Source organism: Cololabis saira, chromosome 16, assembly GCF_033807715.1.
Source record: "Cololabis saira isolate AMF1-May2022 chromosome 16, fColSai1.1, whole genome shotgun sequence".
In the NCBI taxonomy this organism is placed as follows: domain Eukaryota; kingdom Metazoa; phylum Chordata; class Actinopteri; order Beloniformes; family Belonidae; genus Cololabis; species Cololabis saira.
This window is the reverse complement of record NC_084602.1, coordinates 17,401,205-17,427,203: the sequence shown is the minus strand read 5'-3', so window position 1 is coordinate 17,427,203 and position 25,999 is coordinate 17,401,205. Positions and strand designations below refer to the sequence as shown.

At 41.3% G+C, this 25,999-nt stretch overlaps 2 protein-coding genes across 2 annotated transcripts in view; both read right to left on the bottom strand.

Annotated features, from left to right (window-relative positions):
* Positions 1-1,420: 1,420 nt before the first annotated feature.
* Positions 1,421-4,094, bottom strand: LOC133462562 (potassium channel subfamily K member 16-like). Its single transcript, XM_061743862.1, has 5 exons — positions 3,882-4,094; positions 3,436-3,550; positions 3,186-3,352; positions 2,918-3,086; positions 1,421-1,632 (listed from the first exon to the last, which is right to left on the bottom strand). The coding sequence occupies exons 1-5, from the start codon at positions 4,092-4,094 to the stop codon at positions 1,421-1,423; spliced, it is 876 nt and encodes a 291-aa protein (XP_061599846.1).
* A 1,366-nt stretch (positions 4,095-5,460) lies between these two features.
* kif6 (kinesin family member 6) overlaps positions 5,461-25,999 on the bottom strand; it is a 100,663-nt gene continuing 80,124 nt past the window's right edge. The window contains exons 16-25 of the mRNA XM_061743275.1: positions 21,060-21,110; positions 20,615-20,702; positions 20,366-20,501; positions 18,356-18,438; positions 13,514-13,603; positions 13,325-13,414; positions 10,515-10,615; positions 10,037-10,139; positions 6,416-6,476; positions 5,461-5,481 (exon numbers count right to left, since the gene is read on the bottom strand). Of these exons, the coding sequence (XP_061599259.1) occupies positions 5,461-5,481; positions 6,416-6,476; positions 10,037-10,139; positions 10,515-10,615; positions 13,325-13,414; positions 13,514-13,603; positions 18,356-18,438; positions 20,366-20,501; positions 20,615-20,702; positions 21,060-21,110 (824 nt within the window). The remainder of the gene's footprint in view (positions 5,482-6,415; positions 6,477-10,036; positions 10,140-10,514; positions 10,616-13,324; positions 13,415-13,513; positions 13,604-18,355; positions 18,439-20,365; positions 20,502-20,614; positions 20,703-21,059; positions 21,111-25,999) is intronic.

The window sequence follows — 25,999 nt, the reverse complement described above, 5'->3', positions numbered from 1 at the left end:
CTGGGGGAGAGAGTGAAGTAAAAGGTTTGTCTGATGAGTCTTGTCAGGGCCAGTGCAAGTTTACCCTTTTCCTAACAAAACCCATGTAAATATTGTAAAATAAAGCATAAAAAAGAACCAAAAAATTACTCATAATCGTTGAAGAAATCCTCACTACAAGTTCGGTGCTGAAACCCGGGATCGAACGAGGGACCTTTAGAGTAATCCAGACTTCCTGATGAACAGGAAACCATTAAATTTGTCATCATGCATCACTAAGGGTATCACACATTTTTAGATTAGATTAGATATCCTTGATTGTCCCTACCTTCCGACGAAATGATGGCCTTTTTGCCCCCTAAACGTGCCCCAAAAGAATCTACGTTGTGTCCCTGTAGTACAATCACTGTGTGACAGTGACTGTAGTCGCCTTTTCTCATGACGTCCACTGAAGCTCACTCTAGATAACTGTTGATGTGGGACATAATGACATAGAGCCACGTAAGAAAAAACTGGAATGGGAGTTTCTTTGGAGGTGTGGTGCCGTACAGCTGTAGATGAGCTGTGGAACGGTGGTTCAGGGAACTGGGGACAAACTGGACCCAATCAGACCATCTCGTCTTTACAAAGTGGTAAAAGATTTACTGTGACAAGTGTTTTTTTTATTTTTTTTTTAATGTTGGGACTTTTACAGTTGATATTGATACAATTGCAGTCTTGAAATGCAATAAAAGGATGTATGTTAACAAAATTAAATTAAGATTATGAGAAAAATGTGAATATATTTTTAAACATATTTTTTACTTATCATTTTAACTTTTTCTGATCTTTGGTTGTATATCTGAGCAAAATAATGTTGACATTTAGATGTAGTGAAAAGGTCGAGAGATCAAAGCTTCCAGAGCACTTATCAGACATTATTTGAGTTTATTGTACAAACTAAAGTAGTGTGGCAGCTGAAAGCTATCCTCCTTTTTTTCCAGCTCACATCACCATCTTGATTAATGTGTTTGCTTAAGATAACTCCCGAGCTAATTCACTGCAGTTTTCCATCTGCACACAAGCACAGAAATACACACATGTGACATTATGCAAAAGATACAATAACACGGCTCATGTGAGATCACTGTTTGAACATCTAATCATGAAAGTGGGAGCTGAATGACCAGAAACACACAACACCAACACTGGTGGAAAAACAAATCCCTCCCACCTAAATACACAAGATGTCTGAGTGAAAGTAAGTGAGGTAGATGGCAAAACAAAAACATTAATTTTTCTAGTTAAAGCATCAGAGAATGGATATTTGGATATATATATATGTATATATATACTGTATATATAGTTCTTTTCTATTGCACTACAGCTAGTAAAGAAAACAACCACATGAAATATAGTATATTATTGCAAGCCAGTAAAACTTGCAAGCTGTAGCCCGTCCTCAGATCTTTGATGTGTCTTCAAGTTTATTGGAGGACACCTCGTCTTCCTCCTCCTTTTGTTTCTTAAAGCCAGGATGAGTCAGGATAACAATATTCTCCATTATTCTGGATCCAATATTTAGGACAAGAGCGAGCCAAGCGAGCCCAAAGATGATCCAGATGCCTGTGAGGCTGCGGTACAGAGAGATGTACTCCTTGTCCGGGTCCGTTCCTTCAAGTGGAAATACATTACATTAGAACATGTTAAATGATTTTAAGAACCTCCTGTTTAACCTGTTTTTTTGTGTAAAAATATAAAAGCCATTTAATCATAGTTGGCCTTAATATTATGGAAATACAACAGTAACCTAATTTAATAGGATGCAGATCCTTTAGCAGCAATACGTTGAAATAAATATTTCTTGTATGTCTTCATCTCAACAAAGTGGAATTTTTAGCCCAAAGTTGTTTCGGTTCAGCAAGTTTTTTGGACGACTCTTTTTAGTCCCACCACAGCATTTTAAGTGGATTCACTTCCCTTAATTTTATTTGTACAATGCCAATTCACGACAAAGTCATCCCAAGAAACTTTTATACAGAAAATAAGTTAAATACATTTAAAATAAGAACAATCCCAATAAGTCTAATTGTATTCAAATCAATCCAGTTTATTCCAGCTACTTGGAATTAAGCTGAAACCATGGCAGGAGATCTTGATCCTTTTTTACCAACTTGTCTGGTACAGATACGCTGGTGTGCTTTAGATCCTTAGATCCTTGTCCTGCTACACATTCCCCTCTGCATGGCCTTTAATCTACCGCTAATATATATATATATATATATATATATATATATATATACATATATATATATATTTAGTATGCAGTGGAGTTCATGGTCCATTCAAGGTGTGCAGGTCCTGTGGCTACAACACAAGCCCAGACCATCATCCCTCCACCGCCGTTCTTGACAGTGGGTCTGAGGTGTTTCTGCTGGAACGCTGTTTGGTTTCCTCCAAACGTGGTTCTGGACATGAAAATCAAACATCTCCACTTTGATCACATCTGTCCATCGGACATTGTTCCAGAAGTCTTGTTGTTTGTTCAGAACCTGTGAACTTCAGTTTTGTTTCCACAGAAGAGGTTTTCTGCTGGAAAAACTGTCCTTGTTCTTTTACTTGTGCTGTCATGGACTTTATAATTTAAAATGTTCACTGGGGCTTGTTTAGTCTGATGTGGAGCTATTGGATTCTTTTATATCATATTTACTTATTGCCCTTTTGACTTTATCTCTTTGGTTGTATTTTTGTTAATTAATGAGTAATTGCATAGTAAAGAAACGTAAAAGTTATTCATCTGAGGTTGTAATTTCCTAATTCTAAGATGTAAAAAGCCCAAAATAAAAAAAATGGGCAACTGATTTTTATCTAGTTCAGCAAAAAAAGTCATTTTAGTTGGACAGATGTGACCGCTGTGGCCTCTCCACCACATTAGCAGTTGTTTGCCATCTCTACTCACCCACGACATAATCTCCAAAGCCAATGGTGCTGAGGGTAATGAAGGCAAAGTAGAAGCCCTCGCCGAACGACCAGCCTTCCACGTAACTGAACAGCAGAGGAGGGATGACCAGAAGCAGTAGGCTGCCGCTGGTGAAGAATAAACTCACTGCCAGAGCTACAAACACTCGCTGAGACACAAAACAAGAAGTTCATTCAAGTGTACTGTATCAGCGGGGAATTTCAACATCTGAACATGAGACTTTCACACAAATGAATATCATTGGTACCCTGTGAGGAACTGCTGCAACCATCCCCCTCTCGAGACGGCCCAGGTGGGCAGTGAGACATTTGCCAAGTTGTTTCAGGAAAGTCAGGTTTAGAGGAATCCCACAGAGCGCGTAAAACACGCAAAACACTTGACCGGACACGGTGCTCGGACAGAGGTTTCCATAACCTGTGAACGAAAGCAACCACAGACGTGAGAGCCACACCTGAACTGGTTGGCCGAATGGGTCGAGATGAAAGACAGCAGCTCACCGATGGTCGTGACCACTGTCCCCGCGAAAAAAAAGGAGCTTCCAAAATCCCAATTACTGGGGTTCGTGGAGTTCCCTGAGGGATTCACACCCTTCTCCCAGGCATCTAGAATCACCTGCAGAAACACAAATACACACCTTGAAATATGACAATGAAAATCAAACCTAGTTTAAGGAGTCAACCAGCAATACTTTAGGCAGATGTCTTGGATCAAAACACATTCATTTCCTGGGCCAGTTACTGTAAAACCCTTTATTGCCCTGTGTTTAACATATTAATAAAATTGAGTGCTTTATGGGACATAAAGCACCCAAATATTTACTAAATGGTTTATCTTATTTGCATGGAGCATTTTATCAACCATACAACAGCAAATATACAAATTTAGCACATCTTTTAGAGAAGTTTTGAATGCCTTCAAATAATTAGAAGAATAGCAGGATTACATGAACAAACTTCTCCAGGGCAGGTCCATCAAGGCAGGTGTAGTTAGCCAAGAAATGTAGCTTCTCCAGCTGGAAGTGGTTTCGGTTGTCGCTCTCAGCTTCTCGCTCCAGTATCTGGAAGATGGTGGCCCCAAACAGCAGGTATGTGAAGTGGGCCAGACATAAGAGCGCAGTCCAGCTCACGTTGACTCGTAGCAACTGAAACCTCGCCATCAACCTCAAGGAGCTCCAGAACAGACGCAAACGCTGATGCTCAAACTCAAGATAGAGGTTTAAAAAAAAAATAAAAATCAGCTTCAGAGGGGAGGAAGAATCAAAGTCAGAAAAGCAGATCTCATGTGAAGTTCTCCAAAGAAAATGTCTGTCACTTTAGACTGTGGCATCATTCTTCAAAAAGGACCAGAAAACTGAGAAGACAAGGAGGTGTCTTGCTGCCAGTTTTACAACACACCCGCACACAGAGGCTAATTGAAAAAGTCTGGTGAAGCTCTATCTTCCTCTGACAGACAATGTCCTTTCTCTGATTGGCCAAAAGCACCAAAGATGTCAATTTACTGGTTGCCTAGGTGACACTCAAACTCCTCTCCTACATTAGTGTGACATCTGGACACACACTTTCTACTGTTTCCACTAATGAGGAAGCAGCGGCAGCATCTTGTCAGGAGAACAGAAGTTAATGTTTTACCTGCCTGCTGCTGGAGGTTTAAGCTCTGAAACCAGCTTTTCATTTGGATCGTTGTGGTTTTTATTCTTAAAACGGGAAAATGCAGCACTGGTCAGCCACAAATGACTGGAAACCTGAAACAGCGAAGGTATTGCGCTGTAGTTGCAGTTAAAATAGTACCACAATTTGAGCCATGTCAAAGGAGATTCACTCTAATTAATTAGGTATGAACATTTTAAAGTGCTACCACTATAAATGCTGAGCTTATCTTTGTAGAAGCTTACAGGAAGAATCATCAGACACTAGCCAGCACAATGAGGAGCCGAGCCTGTTTACAGCCACATGAAGGAGGAGGATGCTGTGATTATGAGCCATGAACTAAAGAGTTCCAAGAAGTTTAGAAAGATTTATGGCCTCTTGTATTTCAAGTCAGCTTTATACAAGTCTGAAAAAGGACTAAAATAAATTAATTGTAGTTTGAGTGGATTATGTCCCACAGTCACTGCTCGCAACAACAAACAATTGAGAAAAACTGAGAGGTTATATAACATGTAAATGTGAGAAACGGAAATGTAAATAATGTAGAAAGAGTGCAATGAATTTTACATTTCATGAGCCCTTATTTTATTCACAATATATGATATAAAACATTGAATGACTGTTAAAGACCTTTTAAACACAAGAGACCAGTTGGTGGAGCTCTGGACAGAAACCTCGTCCCACTCTCGTTCTGCTCAGCAATCTTTGTCAAATATTTTACATCAACAGATAGTTTTATCCAAAGCAACTTACGATTGCGGAAAACAATCAAGCTGCAGCAACCGTTATTCATCCCAGAAGGGGCCCAAAGTGCTTCACTTCATTTGCAATCCCAGCACCAGCACCAAGCCCACCTTTGTAGCCACTAGACTACCACTACCACTCCCCAGCTAAATGCTGCAGGGGGAACACAGGTAAAACAGCATGTAAGGATAGTGAGAGGCTGTGTTTTTGGAAGACAGGGGTTTTCAAGACCTTCTTGAAAACATGGAGGGACAACTCTGCTCTGGTAGACACTGGTCGGTTGTTCCACCAGTCAGAGCACACCCTCGAATGAGAAAACCATGTGTGAAGAAAACAAGGCCAGTCAATGTTTGTAGCGTAAACCAGCTACTCAGGATCCACATCAGCACAGAAGACACAACAGTAAGTTTATCATTAATATGATAATAAGATTATCAGAGTGGATGCAACTGGTCCACAGCTCCCCTACAGCTGAGCCAAAACCACACCCCACCACAACAATGTTCTTCTGATGAGCCCAATGTAGAAGAAGTGTAAACCTTTACATTTGATTTTTGACAAGGAGATGGGGACTCCAAAGTCACATGAAGAATGTCAGTGATTTGTGTTTGATGGGAGCAGCTCCAGGTTGCTAGTGAAGGTCAGAGAACAGAGGTGAGACATACACCCTTCTGGGGGGATTGAAAACTAGATTCTAGACCTTTTATTAAGCAAGCTGGTAGGCCAGCCGTGAGAGCTTTACAGTAGTGAAGGTAGGATATAACCATGGCCTGTACCAGGAGTGGAGTGGGATATTGAGTGAGGTATGGTCTATTAAGTGCCTATCAATCATGAGAGCCAGGTTTGTCACAACCTTGGTAGGACCATTAGCAGCAGAGGCGATATTTATGATGATATTGTGGTTGATTTAACGATGGGCAGGGATAACCAGGACTTCAGTCTTAGACGTGGGGCATTCCTTCATCAATGCAGATAGGTTGGAGAGGCAAACTGATATTTGTCCTGAGACGGTGGAGTCTTCTAGCAGGAAAATCATACATAATGCATATAATCTGAATAGCACTGATATGACAAGAGGTGAGCGGACAATATGGCCCAGGAAGGTGGTGTAGACGGTGAAGAGAAGGGGGCGAGCTTCCACACCAAAACTGTGGAGACAGGATTAAGAACAACAAACCTGTTTTATGGTTGTAATTAATTCCACGAGTTACAGATGACAAAGACGAAGCCTCCAGGATGCGTCTGTGAACTCATGCAGTGAGTTCACTCAGAATCACGTCTGGTTTTAATGCAGCGCAGCTTCAAGCCCTGAAATTCACCAACATTCAACTTTTCATCCTCGTCCCTCATGTTCAGATATCCCTCTGGATCCTCTCAATCTGGAATTGATATGATTAATTCTAGACAGTAAAATCTACCTACCTTTGCATTTTCAAATGAAAAGTTGCCATTCTTACGTTGGTGAATAACTGGGCAAGCTTTTCTTTGTGCTGACTGACTCAGTTGCTCTTTGAATTACTCACCTGCCACTGCATAGCTGAATAATTTATGAGACGTTCCAGCTGGTGTTTAAACACGGTTTAAAAAACATTGTGTAACTTTTTCACCGCAAAATCATAGTTTCAAAATATTTTGGATGTTTCATTGGAGTAAAATGGAGATCGACTCACTTTTGGAGTCCGTCTCTAGTGGTCCTTTAAGGAACTGCATCCCCACACTGGCTTCAAACAGGACATTTAGGATTTCTGAACCTGTATCATTTTAAACTCTCATGTTTATAGTCTGTTGGATCCACAGACTTTGCTTCCCTTGCTGGTTTTACTGGGATTCACCTGGTAAACAAACCCACTTGTGCCGGCCCACGCCACAACCGTAGATGACTTTTATCTTCTTTTATTGCCCCTCTCTTAATCGTATTTAAAACATGAAGTAGGGTTATAGTTCATTCAGGTAAAAAACAATTACAATTTCTCATTGTGTGCATTGTCTTTGTATTGCATGTATTTTCAGTAAAATGAAAGTGTTCAGATTATTTATTTATTTTTTTTAAATCTCAGCATCCTGTTGCACAGTGCCTGGACTTTGTGGACTGTATTTTAAACATCATAGATATGACATCAAAGGCTGAGTTGCCGTGGAGAAAGATACAAGTCAACCATGACCCAGAGCTTGGATGCAAAAGCGTTCAGCTTCTTGTCGTCTGTTAAACAAATCCAGACGGAGTCATGCAAACAGGGTGTCACTGATGTGCAGGTGGATCTGAGGTGCTGGATTCTGATCACCACCTGGTGTCGATCAATACGCTGACTGTCAGGTAGCCCTACAGTAATAGCTGTCAGTATCACAGAGCCGCCTGACAATAGTGGAGTGACAATGATGAAAAAATACATTTAAATAAAGTCTGTGTCTGACTGATGGAAGGACAATGTTACCAGTTCTGAGAATTTATAAAATATTATCCACCTAAGATCTCATGAGTCCATGTGCCAAAGATATGTTCAACTAAAAAAATATGTTTGAAAGAAGGTCTGATGTCTGATCCAGGTTCATGCTGGGACAAGTTTCACCTCTCTTGGCAGCAGTGAGCTCCTCCCTATTTACGTAAACGATATTCGATTCCACAGAAGTTCCACAGTTCAGTACAATGCTATTAGCTAAGTAGCTAAAGGGATGACAGCTAGCCATTAACCAACTGTCAATCAAAAAACCAATCCCCCTTAATATTCCTAAATTTATGGCTTTTGTATAATCTTTCCGATGAGATACATTCAATTTACATCTCGTAGTTGTCATGGATGTGAAATATTCCCATTTTTTGTTTTGTATCAGGCTGTAAAAATGTTTATATTTCATGTAAAGTTGTGGAGTTTGTCTCACTTTTGGAGTGGGCCCCTTGTGGTCAAACAACCATCTGCACCTGGTGGCTAGGAACTCTGGAGGTTGGGGTTCAGAGGAGACTGAACCTTTTTTCACTACTTAACTGTCTTTTACCAGTGAAAGTATCAGCCAGTCAGTATTTGTTTATTCCCCTTTTACTTCACGTTTTTCTCATGTTGGGTTTATCAGAAAATACTGCTGTATTAATAAAACCACATAGTTTTGCAACTCACTCACTCACTCACTCACTCATCTTCTCCCGCTTTATCCGTTACCGGGTCGCGGGGGCAGCAGCCTCAGCAGGGATGCCCAGACTTCCCTCACCCCAGACACTTCCTCCAGCTCTTCCGGGGGGAGTCCGAGGCGTTCCCAGGCCAGCCGAGAGACATAGTCTCTCCAGCGTGTCCTGGGTCTTCCCCGGGGTCTCCTCCCGGTGGGACATGCCTGGAACACCTCCCTAGGGAGGCGTCCAGGAGGCATCAGGTACAGATGCCCAAGCCACCTCAGCTGACTCCTCTCAATGTGGAGGAGTAGCGGCTCGACTCCGAGCTCCTCCCGGGTGACCGAACTCCTCACCCTATCTCTAAGGGAGCGTCCAGCCACCCTGCGGAGGAAACTCATCTCGGCCGCTTGTATCCGCGATCTTGTCCTTTCGGTCACTACCCAAAGTTCATGACCATAGGTGAGGGTAGGGGCGTAGATTGACCGGTAAATCGAGAGCTTCGCCTTTCGACTCAGCTCCCTCTTTACCACGACGGTCCAGTACATCGACCGCATTACTGCGGACGCTGCACCGATCCGCCTGTCAATCTCACGCTCCATTGTTCCCTCACTCGTGAACAAGATCCCGAGATACTTGAACTCCTCCACCTGAGGCAGGACTTCTCCACCCACCCGGAGAAGGCACGCCACCCTTTTCCGGTCGAGAACCATGGCCTCGGTCTTGGAGGTGCTGATTCTCATCCCTGCCGCGTCGCACTCGGCCGCAAACCGCCCCAGCACATGCTGGAGGTCCCGGTCTGATGAAGCCAACAGGACAACATCATCTGCAAAAAGCAGAGATGAAATCCTGAGGTTCCCAAACCGGATCCCCTCCGGCCCCTGGCTGCGCCTAGAAATCCTGTCCATAAAAATTATGAACAGGACCGGTGACAAAGGGCAGCACTGCCGGAGTCCAACATGCACCGGGAACAAGTCTGACTTACTGCCGGCAATGCGAACCAGACTCCTGCTTCGATCATACAGAGACCGGACAGCCCTTAGTAGAGGGCCCCGGACTCCATACTCACTCAGCACCCCCCACAGAATGGCACGAGGGACACGGTCAAATGCCTTCTCCAGATCCACAAAGCACATGTAGACTGGTTGGGCAAATTCCCATGAACCCTCGAGCACCCTGCGGAGGGTATAGAGCTGGTCCAGTGTTCCACGACCGGGACGAAAACCGCATTGTTCCTCCTGAATCCGAGGTTCGACTATCGGCCGTAATCTCCTCTCCTGTACCCTGGCGTAGACTTTCCCCGGGAGGCTGAGAAGTGTGATCCCCCTGTAGTTGGAACACACTCTCCGGTCCCCCTTTTTAAACAGAGGGACCACCACCCCGGTTTGCCACCCCAGTGGTACTGTCCCCTTCCTCCATGCAATGTCGCACAGGCGTGTCAGCCAAGACAGCCCTACGACATCCAGAGACTTGTCGTAGGGCTGTCGACAAGTCTACGACAAGTCTCTGGATGTAGTTTTGCAACATTTTACAGAAATGTTGTGTGACCCTTTGAATGAAAGCAGATCAAATTTTGCATGAATTTATTCATTTCACTTTAAAAGTTCGGACCCATCACAGTCAAACACATCTGAGGGCTGCCTGGCTTGTGGAGGTGCTCTCTGTCCTCTGACGTCCCGAGACCTCAGCACTTCATTGATCTGCTGAGGGAGGCCTGAAACACATAAGTCAAAAACCTGATTGTGAGCCCGGCTTAACCACTGAGAATAAATATATATATGACAACAGACTGCAACAGAGTTCATGAGCCCAAGTCCTTGAGGGCAACTGTCCTGCATGGTTTTCAGATGTTCTCCTGCTCTAATATGCTTGATCAAAATAGAAGGAGCCATCAAGGTCTGAGTACAAGTCTGTTACTCCTCCATTAACTGTGTGTTAGCGCATGGAAACATCCTAACATTCAGGGCACCAGGACCTGGACTGGGGAACACAGGTTGTTTTCAGAGACACTGATAGAGTGTGATGCATCCCGCCACCAGAGGGCAGTGTTGCAATTGGATTTTTCATTTGCGTGTGTGTGTTACCTTACCTGTCCTGCTGAGGAGGTTTTGCCGAGCTCTGACAAAAGCCTGGATGTCAGCGTCCACTTGATGGTCTCCAGTCAGAGGAACAGAGGAGTATGCGAGTGTGCTGGGGACAAATACCCTGAAATGAACTCACGGTCACTCTGACACGTCAATACTGTTGGGTTTCATAACAGTAAGAGAAGGACTTCATGCTGACCCGACTTACTTCAGTCTGGTGCTTTACGAGGGTGTGTGAGAGTGTGTTGAGGATACTGAAAAAATCACCACACCCATTCATATGCAAACATTTATAGCAACGTCTTTAACATGATGTAGTGTCTGTAGCGGGAGTGCTGGTTTGAGTGGAATGAAAACATACACACAACAGGACGAGTGTTTTACTGTGGCTGTAAAAAGCTGCTTTCAGCAGCTGTGTGGAAATGAACCTCCATGTTTTTGATTTGTTATATGACTTTGCAGAAATGAGTTCAGAAAGACTAAAATTTACAACAGAGTAAAGAGAAAATGGTGAAGAGCTATAAAATCTGCAGCTCTAGACTGAATGTATAGATCTCATACAGCTGCCAACAGAAGTTTCCTTTCATCCCAGAACAAAAAAAAAGTAAAGTTGAGAAAACCTTTCCTGTTTTAAGTTAGCCGGGATTCCTGATTTTATTTCTTGTGAAATGTCAGAATAATGAAAGTGAGTTTTTATTAGAACTACTTTCTTCGAAGTCAGAACTTTACACACACTAATTACTGGGTAGATTTGTCTTTAAACCGTTTAACTGGCTCAAATGTTTTGGGTAAAGGCCCACAAGCTTCTCCCAATATCAAACTGGAACATTGGTCCATTCCTCCTGACAGAACTGCTGGATCTGAATACAGTTTGTGGGTCCTCTTGCTTTCTTGTGATACTTTTCAGTACCATTCACAAATAATCTCTAGATGGAGATCACGGTGTTGTGATGTGTGTGTTGTGACTCCAGTCCCTTCACTTTGCTGCTGCTCTTAAGGTCCACCTGAATCAGGTGGACTGAACCAGGGAAACATCTTAAACATGTAGGGTGGTGGGTCCAGATGACAAAGACTGGGAAACACTGCTTTAATGTATCCACATAATGTGATGCTGCTTGTTTTGTGAACTGCTGCAGCCCCTCCCACAGCAGAGCAGCCCCACATCATGGTGCTGCCATCCCTATGCTTTCACAGCTGGGATGGTATTCTGATGTTTTCTACTTTTTCCTCCAAATCTAACAATATATAATTATGACTGAACAGGCTCCATCTCCGAATAGAGGGTATGCATTGACGTTACTTCCCCACCGGACCACGCCCCCTTACTCGCACTGAGTGGCAAAAATGGCTGCAACTAGTAGGGGAAACTGTGGAAAAGACGGGATAACAGCTGATTATCGGCTTAAATTAAAGACAGTTGGACTTGACAGTGACCTGTACAGTCAGCCGAAGAATCAGTGGTCCATGGACATTAATATTTGGCCACGGATCGAGTTTCCTGATATTTATATGTACTTAATTTCTACACCGGGGAAATACACGAAGCAAAGCTTGAAGGCATTCAAAAGTCTTGACTCTTGGTCCTACTTCAAGGCAGGATTTGTTGGCGAAATTAAAGTGATGAGAACACCGAACTTTATGATTTGCCCGTTAAATTAGCTACCAAAAAATCCAACATTACCTGATACAAAATGGGAACCACAAATCCACGTTTCGGTGCCTGGAATCTAGTTGTTTCTGCGAATTGCAGCGATCCATTTGTCTCTTAAGCTTATTTTTCGGTAGTCTGTAAAACGATAAGTCCGATTTCTTGCTAAATCTATGAGTACAGTCGATCGCACAACAGCTCTTTCCCATTTTAGATGTTTTCCAGTGCTCAAACTGAAAGTTTACGCTGCCACTCAGTCTTTCTGCCACTCAGTCTTTCTGCCACTCAGTGTGCGTAACCCGCTGTGACGTCATGCACATTCCCTTTATATTAAGACCTTCATCATCACGTGCAGCTGCAGACTGGAATTTGGCTTTCTTAAGGAGGCTTTTGAGAAATGTTGTTCTCTCACCTTGTAATCATTCAGCTCGTGTTGGTGCAGAATATGCTTAACTGTAGATAACGGCTCTCATGTCTTGGTTTCAGTCAGTCATTACACAGTCTTTCGTTGTTGTTCTAGAGTTTCTACTTGTGTAGTATTGTCCAAACAGATGAAAGTAGGACCTTCAGGCATCTGGAAATCAGGCATCTGAAAATGGTATCCAAGGATGAACCAGACTTGTGAAGGTGCACGGTTCTTTTCATGATGTCTTGGTGGAGGTCTTTTGATTTTCCTGTGATTCACTGCAGTCAGGTGCTTACATCCACAGGTGTTCCTCCAGTTTTCTCAGATGATTCCAGTTTGCCAATCAGAAGCTTTTAATGTCAAAACATCAGCATGTAGAATTCATCAAGCTGTTTAATGCCCCAACTTTGACACAACCTCTACCGACATTTTTAACAAATACTAACCAACAGTATGTTACCTTCTGACACTGACAATGTAAATAAAAGTCTGTAACAAAAGCTCTCTCCCATTACTCTGATATTTTATAAATAAAAATGTATTTGATTATCCGAATGGACTAAATTGCAAAGACTTCTCAATTCTGCTGTCCAACAATAGGATAATAAAGGTCTTTTATCTTCTGAAGTTAGCGGGGAGAAGTCACAGAGACTTGATAAATGGCAGATCTCTGAAGTGAAATTTTCAAGTACAGAAAGCAATTTTCTGAAAAATAAAATGTATTTCTTTTCAGTGGGAATACTGCGTCAGCGTCAATGTACCTCTGCTCTGAAGAAGAGTTAGAGTTGGTCATGTGCCCGTTGGTAGACGTGTTAATCCAGGCTGACACAGCCGGTATCGGAGCTACGCTTCTGAAATGACCACAAGTGTAGGCATTAACACTCTGATGTGATGTAATCCAGTCATGCTCTGATAGAAACACATTAGACATCAAGTGAAGCGTGGCTGACCTCATTTCTTGAGCAGGAGAGTTGTAACGATGTGGTTTCATGTCTCGGTCTGCTGGACCCTCGTTCACAACACCGATCAGACCAGCAGCACTGAACCAAACACAAACAGACTTTCAAGAAACTTTCCCACAGAATGCAGTTTTTGTATACAGGCAGAACAAAACACAAAGCTCATGTGAACCTGTTTTGTTCACAAGTATTTTCCTCTCTGAACCACAAGAGGGAGCTATGATATAAAGTAAATTTGTGTTTCAAATGCAGGCTTTCAAGTCGGTTTAAGTTAATGCAACTTCTTTGTAAGCTTTTGATTTTGATTTTGTCCAAAACTCACACAGTACCAGCTGAGGTAAAAACCTAGAATTTAGTACACATATGGCTACAAGGTTTCAGTGACTGGGAACAGCTAAAACCTGTACTGGCTGGCTTTAAAAATGTCACTCAAAACTCTGACACCAGCCTTCTTCATAATGACTCTTGGAAAACATGAACCAAATCTGAAACCAAAAAGCCAGTAACTGACAACTTTAGGTTTTTATTATTGTTAAAGGTCTAATCAATCAATCAATCATAGTCACATTTCTTACAGTTTCAATTTAATACATAAAAAAAGGGTGGAAAAAAGATCCAATTTGCTTTGTAATATATCTCCAGACAGCACTGATGAAAAGTTACTAAAAACAAAAATGTGATTTGTCAAAACGGTTTCAGAGTTATGGTACAACAACACTTGTAGCCTTAGCTCTTAAAGTTAGCCAGCTCAGCCGACCTGATTCTTTCCCTCTTTGATACAAAGAGTTGGTCTGGTTTCTCTAGATTGGACTCTGATTTCCTGGAGGCAATATTATCAAACAGAAGAAACTGGACACTACTGGACGGGCATACAGCCTAATCAGAGAAATAAAGTTGTGACAGGCAGACACAACCGATGGTGTCAATAAAAGACATTTAAAATGTCTGCAGTGGAGATGATGACTGTAAAAACGTGTTGATTCAAGGTTCTATTAGTTATCTTCCATCATCTTCGTTGCTTTGAATATTTACTCCTGGATAAAAACCTGACCCTGCCTCATTGTAGGCCCATTAGGTTCTGTTCTGGAAGAAATGGACGTGAATGGGAGGAGTAACAGAGCCATTCCAGACATTTGTTGTTAAGCGATTGGGTCTAACTGGTCAGGCTACTGTTCTGATGCCCAGTTTTACACAAACTCAACTCAGTCACTCTGATTTTCCTTCAGCGTCCGTCAAATTTGGTAAAATGTCATCCTCAGGGTGTTGATGCCAGTCAACTATAAGTTATTATTACTACAAATCTGCCTTTTGATCGGATTATTGGTGCTATTGGTGCAGGAAACATTGACCCCACATAAGCGTTGAGTAGCTGCATGGAACAAATCAATGAGTGGATGTGCCATAATTTTCTTCAGCTGAACAAAAATAAAACTGAAGTACCGGTAGTTGTTTTTGGACCAAAAGAAGAACGGTTAAGAGTCTCGTCGTTATCATGCTCGCTATTAACAGAACGTATGATAATTTGCTTACGCCTGTGACGCACTGATAAAACAATGCTGTGTTAAGTGATTAAAAAGTGCTGCACAAGAAGTTTCCTGATTATCAGCATAAAGCAGATATCTGTAGAGAAGAGGAAACTTCTTGTTGCTAAACAAGAACAATCTATACCTTCTACTGACTGCGACCAAAATCTGGGTGTAGTCATGGACAGTCATGCAACACTGTCTTCACAGGTCTGCCTAAAAATTGGACAGCTGCAGCTGATCCAGAATGCTGCTGCCTGAGTCCTCACCAGAACTAAGAAAGTGGACCACATCACTCCAATTCTGAGATATTTACACTGGCTCCCTGTACCTCAGATAACCTACTTTAAAATACTTATTTTATTTTGTAAATCATTTAATAGTTTAGGACCAGAATACATCAGGGATGTTTTGTACCCATATCAACCATCCAGACCGCTCAGGTCTTCTGGTTCAGGTCTGCTCTATGTCCCAATAATCAGAACAAAAAGATTTTATGCTCCAAAGATCTGGAACAACCTTCCAGGAAACTGCAGGAACGCTGAAACTCTCAGTTCCTTTAAATCAAAATTAAAAACTAATTTGTTCACAGCTGCCTTTGACTGAAACCATTCAGTAGTACACTGTAGGTTGAGTCTAACTTTCTTCATATTGTCACTGCACTGTAACTCATAATCTTTTTTTTCCTCTTTACTTTTTATGATTTTATTATATAAAGAACCTTGAATTGCCTCGTTTCTAAAAATGTGTAATAGAGAACAAATTGCCTTGCCTGGCTTTGGCTTACAAGTTCTGTTCCAGTTTAAACTCGCTGTGCTCTTACTGTAGGCGTTTTTAGATTGGATCCCGCTAACATTGCTGGATCATGAATGCATGTTTAACGTGCGTTGGTAATGTAAACACAAGGCATGTTACTTGTATATATATATATATATATATATATATATATATATATATATATATATATATATATATATATATATATATATATATATATATATATATTATTTTATTTTTTTCAAAACGAGGATGGGTGAACACTGGGAGGCTCCTTCATATCGGCGACAGTGTTTCCTTTCTTTAGTTTGTGCTTAATTTCTTCATAATCCTCCATCAAAGGATGTTGCACATTTGGTGAGAAGTACGGCTAAGGCAGAATCTGTGATCAATCTCAAGCCAGGATGAACTGATGGCGCTATGTCAAGCTTGGATTTAGCTCTTATCCTGAATTTCTGACTCCTACTCTTGTGAAACAGCCCTCCGGTTTGTCATTTTTGTGTTCAGTTGTTCAAACAGTGGACCATCATCCTTTGTGGTTCCGGACATCCACCGGTTTATGGCATCCTCGTCTCTGAGGCTGAGCAGCTCCCGGATCTCCAGTTACTCATCTTGCAAATATAGATCCTACCTGGGACCCCCTGCTACTGCTGTTACACTCAACATCTGTTTCCTTATTTTATAAAATAATAATAAATAAATAAAAACCTCCCTGGTGGGTTGTACTGAGGTTGATCATCAAACCCCTCCCACAACCCGCTACCCCAGTTAGTTCTGTGTACATTAGACCTGACCCGCGGTTAAGACGACCCTCGGAGGAGAGTTATTCGCGGGCAGCTGGACACGCCCCCGCGCTACCCCGCATAGGTCAATGTAAAAGGGCACACAATAAGCTAGATCCACGCATTAAATGAGGGGTATTCGCCAATGTTAAAGGGGCTTGTGATTAACTTCTCCCCTTTTTTATGGGGCACTGAAGTGGTTCTGTTTTTGAAAGAAAACATGAGGCTAACATGCTGGCCTGGTCCTTGGCACTGTTGCCTCACACGTAGACGGTTCCTTGTTTGAATCTCTCCTGGTGCCTTTCTGTGTGGAGTTTACATGTTCTCCCTTTGCTTGAGCGGGATTACTTCACATGCTCCTGCTTCCTCCCACAGGTCTAAAACCTGCATCTTATGCTAGCTGGGAACTCCATGTGGCCCTGAAATGGACTGGTGACCTGTTCAGGTGTAACCCCTTCCTTTTGCCAGAGATGAAATAAACTCCAGCAGACCTCCATGAGTGGATGAACATTTCTGCTACATAAGAACATGGCTACCAGTGAGAGTGGGAAGTTTATGACCATTATCAGGGTTTAATCTTTCACAGTATGGCACAGTGTAGCTGTAAGTGAATGATCCCAGACTTCGGTTCTTTTGTGGATTTTCTTTAAGTTAAGTTAGCTTCAGTTAAAAACATTTACGTTAGTTTGATGAGTGTGACTGTTTTGTTTGCTTCTTTGTGGACATTGAAACGCCTGTCTGGGGTGTCGTCCATGTTTCACCTGGTGTCTGCAGGGACAGGTGCTGGCAGGTCCCTGTAACACCCAATGGGGTTTGGTTTTACACAAAAATCTCACATAAAAGACACAAATTGCCCACGGCAGCCGTTCTACCATTTCTGGGTTGTTTGCAGAAATCCGTTAAGTCTCTTCTCTTACTTTTTTGAGAGTTTGTAAAATGACAGATTTCCTGCTGAATCTGCTAGCACACTCGACTGCATCGAAGAGGTCCTTTCTGATTTTACAAACCAGTCAAACAGTCTACAATCAATGAGTCAAGCGTATTTTTGCCGGTCATGGGAACAACCCGTGCACGTGACGTCTCCAAACACGTCACCTGCATTGTCTCACAACATGATTTGAAGACGAAGTTTGGTGGCGATGAAGATAGAGAGGCTGGATAACTGCTCTGAGAGGGGTCACAGACGTACAGATACCCCACAAAACTGAACGGTTCACTCGATGAATTGTTTTTAAAGATGCCTCAAACACTGTTTTTTCCAATTTTTTGATTTGGTAACACCTTCAGACATCAAATGTGTGTGCTCACAAACGCAGAGGAACTAATTGTTTCACAACAATCATGGATCATTATGAATATCCTCTGACTAATAGCCCCCCAGATGAGGAAGCAAATAAACAATTCAATGTTAAATGTTCACGTTAATGCAATATCTGCTCCATGGAAACGAGCACTGAAGAACTGCAGGTTGTTGGCCGGTAATCAAGTGTTATTCCAAACAGATGGATATAGGATAAAAATAACATTAGTGTTTCAGCAGAAATGAGTCAGCGACAGGACCTGCTTCTCCTGTAACTTGGCTCTTTTCTGCGTGTAACTGCTGAGTTTAGAAGAAACTTGTCTAATATGAGCATTTCATAATAAAGTAATAATCCACACTTATAATCTTCTGCAGAATTGAAAAGATGAAAAGGCAGCCAAAGAGCAGGCGGAACATACAGTATGTTTCTAAGTCACAGAAAATGTCTCACCACGGTCCTGGACAGGGAGGTGTCTGCAAGGCTCCACTTGGAGAAGGTGTGTGAAATCCAGCTGTCGCTCCTGATTCAGATTCCTAATCACACGTTTTGACAAATTACTGAATCTGAGACAACTCTGGACATAGAAACAAAACCATAATGATTAAACACAATGTGGACATGTGTGTCAGCTGTCTGCAGGGAACAGATCATCTCAGGTCTTTTGAGTTTTAGCTGCGTCACATATCTAACACAAGTTTTAAATGAGTAAATAATAAATAACTGAACAAATCTGGCAGACTTAAACTGGCAAAGGAAAAGATCTGCTTCCTGCTTTGAAACCAGAGCGGCACATGCATAATCCCTCTGCCAGACTTCCACGTCCAAACCTTCCTCAGATGGGAATGAGATCTTCTGCTTCATTCGTAGGATCCAAATCAAAGAGAGAGGCGCCAGCACCTTCTGCTTGACACGTGTCAGACGGAGATCACGCTCAATGATGCTAACAGGACCACATCATCTGAAGGGAGCTGGAAACTGGAGCATTCCTGAGGTCCCTGAACCGGACACTTCTGGCCCTTTTTAATGTTTTTGACATATACATGTGTACAGTACTCGAGTTGTAAAAAAAAATCAGGGGGGATGGTGGATTTTATCATATGGGGCCAGATAATTTGTGCTGATTACAAATAATATAATATATTACAAATAATAGCACTGACCAAAACACCTGCAGGAATGACATAGCAGCAGTTAAATGCAGCCTTCTGTAAGTTTTAAATATCCACTGGGCTTACATCAAATACATCAAAACACAACAATAAAAAACAGTTTTCTGAACTTATCAATATGACTCTGTCCTTCACAGGATAACTAAAATGGTTCACTGCAAAAACTCAAAATAAGAATATTTGTCCTATTTCTAGTTAAAATGTCTCATTTTAGTAAAAAAAAACTTATTACACTTAAAACAAGACTCATCACTGGAAAAAACAACAATTTCCACCTGTTTCAAGTAGATTTTCACTTGAAATAAGTAGAAAAATCTGCCAGTGGAACAATATTTGTTTGCTTGTAATGAGAAGATAGATCTTGTCCCACTGGCAGATTTTTCTATTTATTTCAAGTGAAAATTTACTTGAAACAGGTGAAAATTGTCAAATAAGTTATTTTTCTGGTGATGACTCTAAATGTTGAAATAGCAGTAAAACCACATTCATTGATGAAATGACATAAGGGATGGAAAGGGGGGATGGCAGTTTTACAGGGGGGATGATTTTTATTGTTTTTATTTCAGGGGGGATGCCATCCCCCCTCATCCCCCCTCAACTCCAGTACTGCATGTGTACAATGAATAGTTGAACAGATCTGTCTGACATAAACTGGCAAAACAAAAGATTTGTATCTTGTTTTGTGAACCAGAGGCCAGCACTTCTTGTTCGTCAGATGTCGCTGATGTCGTTTCCCAAATGTGCACAGTGGCCATGAAGCGAAGTTAGGAGGTCACGTGTGACTTGTTTAGTCAGTCTCTCCCCCTTCAATTTGCAGCATTAACTTTCATTGTGATGTAAAGTGTGACATTTAAGTGCAAACACAAAACTACCACATGAGACTGAAGTAGACACTTATTCTACTTCAATAGAATATTCTACTAAAGTCTACTTCAGTAGAATAAGTGTCTACTGTTCTGATTAGTTATTCTTTATCCCCACTGTGTTGCTTTTGATGTATTGCCCTATTTGAGTCACACAGGCTTCAGAAAAAAATAATTTCTGTGTATCTGCTTCCTACACATCCTCCCACTGCATCTCGTTCAACATGATGCTGAGCACAGGCTGCACCGGTCACACTGATGTAATGAAAGCCTCCCGAGTTAAATACACATGCATGAACTTAACTTGTCTGTAAAGGTCAGTGTTCGGAAGTGTGTCTCTGAGGCTCTGCTTGGCCACTGCATCATATCGGTGTGAGGTTTATGTGGTGTTGTCACACAGAGGGGTAAAAAGAGCTGAGGTGGGTCACCTGCAGATTAGAGGTCTCGTGGTTCCACCACTTCTGGAAATCCTTCTGGATCTTGAACTTGACCCTCTCCAACAACAGCTGCAAATGCTCCATCTCTGTTTTCAACGCTTTCAGTCGATCAATGGCGCTCTTGAAACTGTCAGGGGATATCAGCAACAGAAAATGAATCGTATGTCTCTGTTTCACACCACCTGCTGCGCTCAGTCAATCCAGGCAAGCTCATTTGGTACGATGATGCAGACAACTCACGCAGCTTTTTCTTCCTTCATTTGTTTCCGAAGGTTTTCTTCTACAACGTCGAACTCTTTCTCAGCCTGTGTCTGATCCCCCAGGACACCTGTTGTGTGATTGGACAGGCAGAAAGAAGAACAGAATGTACAAAGACAGATAGAAGCATTGTATTTCCTGTGCAAAGTGTCTTAAGATGCCTTTTGATGTGAATTGGTACAAAAAAAAAAATGAAAAAAGAGGGCTTAAGATCAAAAATATTTAAAAAAAAAGTTTTCTATTTACACTGATTTTGAAAGCTGGATGTAAAACTGCACTGCTCCACACGATGAGACTTGTTATGTTGACGTATTTACTCAGGGATTTATTTCGTTGTCATGGAGGTGGTTCAGCTGTTGATGTGGGTACCTTGAGCTGGACGTCGAGAACACATTATAAAAACTCGGGTACGGGTTTACATCATTACCTTGAGCCGCGTTCTGTCTCCTCCTCGTGTCCAACTGGGTCTTCAACTCATCTGATGGAGGAAGTGGAGTTCAGAAAACAAACAGATTCATAAACATGAGAACGTTTTTTCCCCCATGACTTTTCTTTTAAATAGATTTAACTAACATTAATGCTAAGAGGAACTTTTGTAGATGTACTTGAAAAAAAACAACTAGTTTGCATTCTCTGAGAAATCTAAATGACTTTAATACTTTATTGTTTGTGTAGTTGGTATTTGTCACAACTAAAAAAAAACAACAAAAACAAACAGTCTACAACTCAGATATAACCACGGACCTCTATGTTTATAAGTATTAAATAAATGGCCTGCATGGTTATGGACCCTAAGCTTCAAAATGTAAAGGCACTAAAAAAAAGTTATGGTTTATATCAATCAGGTCTGAGAGGGTTAATCATGTTTTGAATTTGGGGGAACTGAGGACTCCCCTGAAATGTAAACGATCCATCTAGTCCACAGAAACAGGACGCTGGCGGGATTAGGAGTCACTCTAAAACAGAAACGTAAAAAACTAAAACAAGGCAGTCTCTTATTGTTCACTATTTTGCCTATTGGTTTTTCTAAGTGTGTTAATATTCTCTTTCTCTCTTATGGATTGCAGTTGCTTTTCAAGAATGCTTTTAAAAAACTAGATGAAAAAGGCATCACTGTTGAGCAGGTAAAAGTCCAAATGCTGGATCCTAATATTTCAAAGAGGGGAATGTGCTTTTGATGAGCCTCCAAAATGATCACTTCTTTCAGAAATGTAATATTTACAAATGTAGACAAAAATCTGAACATCAGTATTATCTTTGAACACTTTGGAGCTTTCTCTAAAAAGGACCAGACATTTGCAGTGAAAGAACTCCTATACGCGACTCACGTACACTTTGTGCATTAACTGGTGATGCTGCGGTAAAGATATTTACTGCGCTTAAATGATCTTCACATATGTTTCTAAGTATATATAATTCATTTTTGTTCTCTTGATGAATTTCCTGAGGAAACTATTTACAACAGGACATGCTGCTCTATTACACACTTTCATCGTCCTCAAAATGAACTCATGCGACTTCAGAGAGCCAGGAAGCAACATGATGGAGGCGTCTGGGCCACTGCCTCTCTTGTGGCTGTAATAATGGCTTAACATATGGGTAAGTCATCTGTGTGTGTTCCTCTATTTCCACTGTCTCTTTTTCCCTAATTGAAGAAATTCATTACCCTTCTGAGAACTCGGACTTTTGCTCCAAAGTTTCAATGACAATGGCCTGTTGTAAAATAAATGAGCTAAAACATATTGTACAGAGTATTTTTGATCTTTTTTCATGACACTAAATCGTGGAGGGATGTTTGGGGATTTGTTTTCAGTAGGGGATTATTTCATGGCGGGCTCCAAGATCAATGATAATGAGTTCCGGGAATGACCAAGGTAATAACAAAGCAAACTAAAGAATAAAAGAGACGTTGAATGGCACCATCTTCAGCTGTGAGTTTCCATTTCAATCCCTCAGGTCTTATGTGCCTGTGCTGCAGACGGTGTCGTGTCTGAACTCTGTAATGTGATCCTATCGCCAACTTTCAAAACTGAGGTTGAAGTTCTAAGAATGAGAAATCCAGATGAAGTCTTGTCTTGTAAAGGGGGAAAAAAAAAGGAACGCATGATTTGGGGGGGCTACATCTTCAAGGAATACCACCCATAGTGCCCTAAAACAGTTGGATTAGAGTTTGCGAAAATCCTAAGGTTGTCTTTTGCAGTTTTTCAGCTCTCTCCTCCAGAAAGCCTTGAAACTGTTTGCAACCAGCTCATCTTTCAAAAGTCTTCACATGCACTTTTGTTCAAAGCAGACCACTTTCGGGGTTTCAGAAGACAGTGGAGATGTGAATGGATGAAGTGAAACAGTACACGTGACACACAAAGACATATTGTTCCCACGATGGGAGTGTTTTTCCAAATTCCTGTCAAGTAAGAAGCAGAGTTTGGGAACCTCTTAGAGAGCCTTCTGTTTGGGTAGTAGAAAATGTAAATGAACTGAGACGCCATATGGCTTCATGTTGCGGTCAGGTCGGCAGGCGGAGTCTTCTCTTAGAGACACAACTCTCTACAACATGGCTCACAACTCTATGATGCAAAGTCTACACCTCAAAGATAACTTAAGAAATATTGATGCCACTGGTTTGTCTAGATGACAGGCTGAGAGCCGCAGGGAGCACATGCATGATGAACACAAGGGACTAACTCTGACAACATATTTTACATCAGTCACAAGTGGTGAAGCCTTTTCAAAACTCCAAGGCTCTGATCTTCTTTTTTGTTACTTCTCGTCGACACAAAAACACTAAGATGTATTATGATTGAGTTTAATTATGTTGTGGCTACAGATCTGCACAACAAAATCATGTGTGGATGTTTAGTGAAGCAGTAAAAGTAGTTACAGGACAGCGTGATAAACCATCACAGATTCAACTTCAACATGACACCACCAATCATAAAGTTCAGCACAGCAGCTGCAGTCCTTTCAAAGCCTTAATAAGCAACAAATGCATCACTTGAAGAGTCCCACACTCTTCTCTGTGGATCCAGAAAGCAGTCATGCATTAGAACGAGACAGAACCAACAAGCGCCTGCTCAAGTGGATCAAACCAACTCACTGAACATCAAAATTTATGACTTAATTAATTTAACTTAAGTGTAGGAAGAAAAATACCTATTGACGCGCTGCAGAATATTTGTTTTAAATAAAAATAATAATTTTGAAATCCCTTTAAGTCTCCAAAACTTGATACAGTACTTGGTTAAAGCAACATTGGCCTGGCCAGCCACCCTGTTTCTTTTTCTCTTCAGTATAAAGAATAACTGCGGTTCCTCTGAATTGGACCTTGATTTCCAGGGTCGGTACCAACAGACCTTTGCCTTTGGACACCATTGCTGGCTGTAAATGGGGTGGGGGGAGGGAGTGAGTGTGTTTGTTTGTCTATATGTGATCTATATTTGTTGTGATGAACAGGTGACCTGCCCAGGGTGTCCATGCTGTATACTGTATCAGATCATTGGTCTTATTATTAGAGAAATACAACCCCAGACAAAGGGACAGGACAAAGGCTTAGTGCAGAAGGTTACTGGTTAGGAGTCTTTGTGAGTGGAGCTTGCATGTTCTCCTTGTGCCTGCATGTATGCTACGTTGATTATGGCCTTGCGATGCCCTAACAGCCTGGCCAGGGTCTACCCCTGCCTTCACCCAACGTGCGCTGGGAGAGGCTCCAGCAGACTCCTGTGAGTGCCAATCAAACAGGTATAGAAAATCGATGGATGGAAACCCAGATAAACAACAACAATGAACCTTTTTCACCATGACATTATTTAGTTGATAAAAAATAAATAATACATTTTCTTAAATAAATTTTAGAAATGCTGCTTCAACATATCCACATCATCTTTCCTAATAATGTCGCCTATTCTGAGATGTGCACCAGTCTCTACTGCAGCAAAGCCACACCACATGATGCTGCCTCCCCTGTACTTGGTTGGGATGGTGGTCTGAGGTCTGCATGCTCCCCTTCTTTCATTTATAAACATAATGATCATTGTGGGCAACTAGTTCAATTTTAGTCCGATTAGATCACATGGCTTCTCTTAAAAATGAAGATTTTTGGCCACATGTCCAACTGTAAACTGTAATCTGTCTTTTTTATTGGTGGCTTTGGAGCAGTGGCTTTCTGTAGCCCTTCAGCTCATGTCAGTACAGATGTTTTTTTTATGGGATAATGATGCTCTCTTCCTGCTTTCAGACAACATATTTGCAAGGTCTTTGGTTGCTGTACATAGTTTAACATACGTAGTTTATTTAATACCAAAACATTCTAATCTCTGAGACACAGTATCCATCTCCTTCCTGAGCGGTATGATAGCTGTTTCAACTTGTCTATTACTGTTTGAAGAGATGAACGTTGGAACCATCAGGCATCTGGAAATTGTACCCCATGATGAATGAGATATGCAAATTTCCACCATTTTTCCCCCCTGATGATTGAAGATGAATTTGTGAAGGTGTGTCATAAATATCCTCCGCAGGTGTGCATTCTGTTAGCTCAAATGATGTCAGTCAGCCTATCAGAATCTTAAAAGGACAAGGCCAAAGTAAACATAGTGTGTATAAACTCTTGGCTTTGAATGAAATAAAAAGCAAAAAAAATCTAATTAAACTGACTTTTTAAATTTTTTTTAAAGAATTGAGTCCTAACTGAACCTACACAGGAAAGGTCTCCTCAGCTTTACTGTCAGACATAGACTAAAGAGAAAATAAATTCAGTTATTTTCTAGTAAACATCTGTTTAAAATGGCAAATGCCCCATTGATGAGTGCATAGACCAACACAACAGCCTGCTGATGCACCAAAACTACATTTAAACCCAACAGTATTTTTAACTGATTGGAAATACCACAGAAAAATAATGCATGTCTGTGAAGTAATAACAGGGTGCACTCCGATTACAGCAATACTTACTAATTACACTTCTGAATCAGAAAATCTTGATACCACACACAATGTCAAAAAACTCGGGCCATCGTTTTTAAACGCTGCTTTCTAACTATAAGCCTCAGTTAATACTATGGGATGTTTGTGGCTTGAAGGTTAAATATGATATGCTGCATAAATGCCAAAGACAGCTTGAGATTGAAAAAGAATGCATGAAAACAACCCAGCTTTGGCTCCTAATGGAAACTGACTTTAGTTTATACAAAGAAATAACACATCATTAATATTTACAAGTATAAAGATCTGGCAGATAAACATTCACAGTAGTAATTAGTGTCAGGGCTCAGATACAAGCTCAGAGACAGTTTGATATTTAAAAATAAATATAACTTTCTTCCCTAACATTAAGGGAAAAAGCTAACTCAAGGCACAGCTGAGAGACGCAAT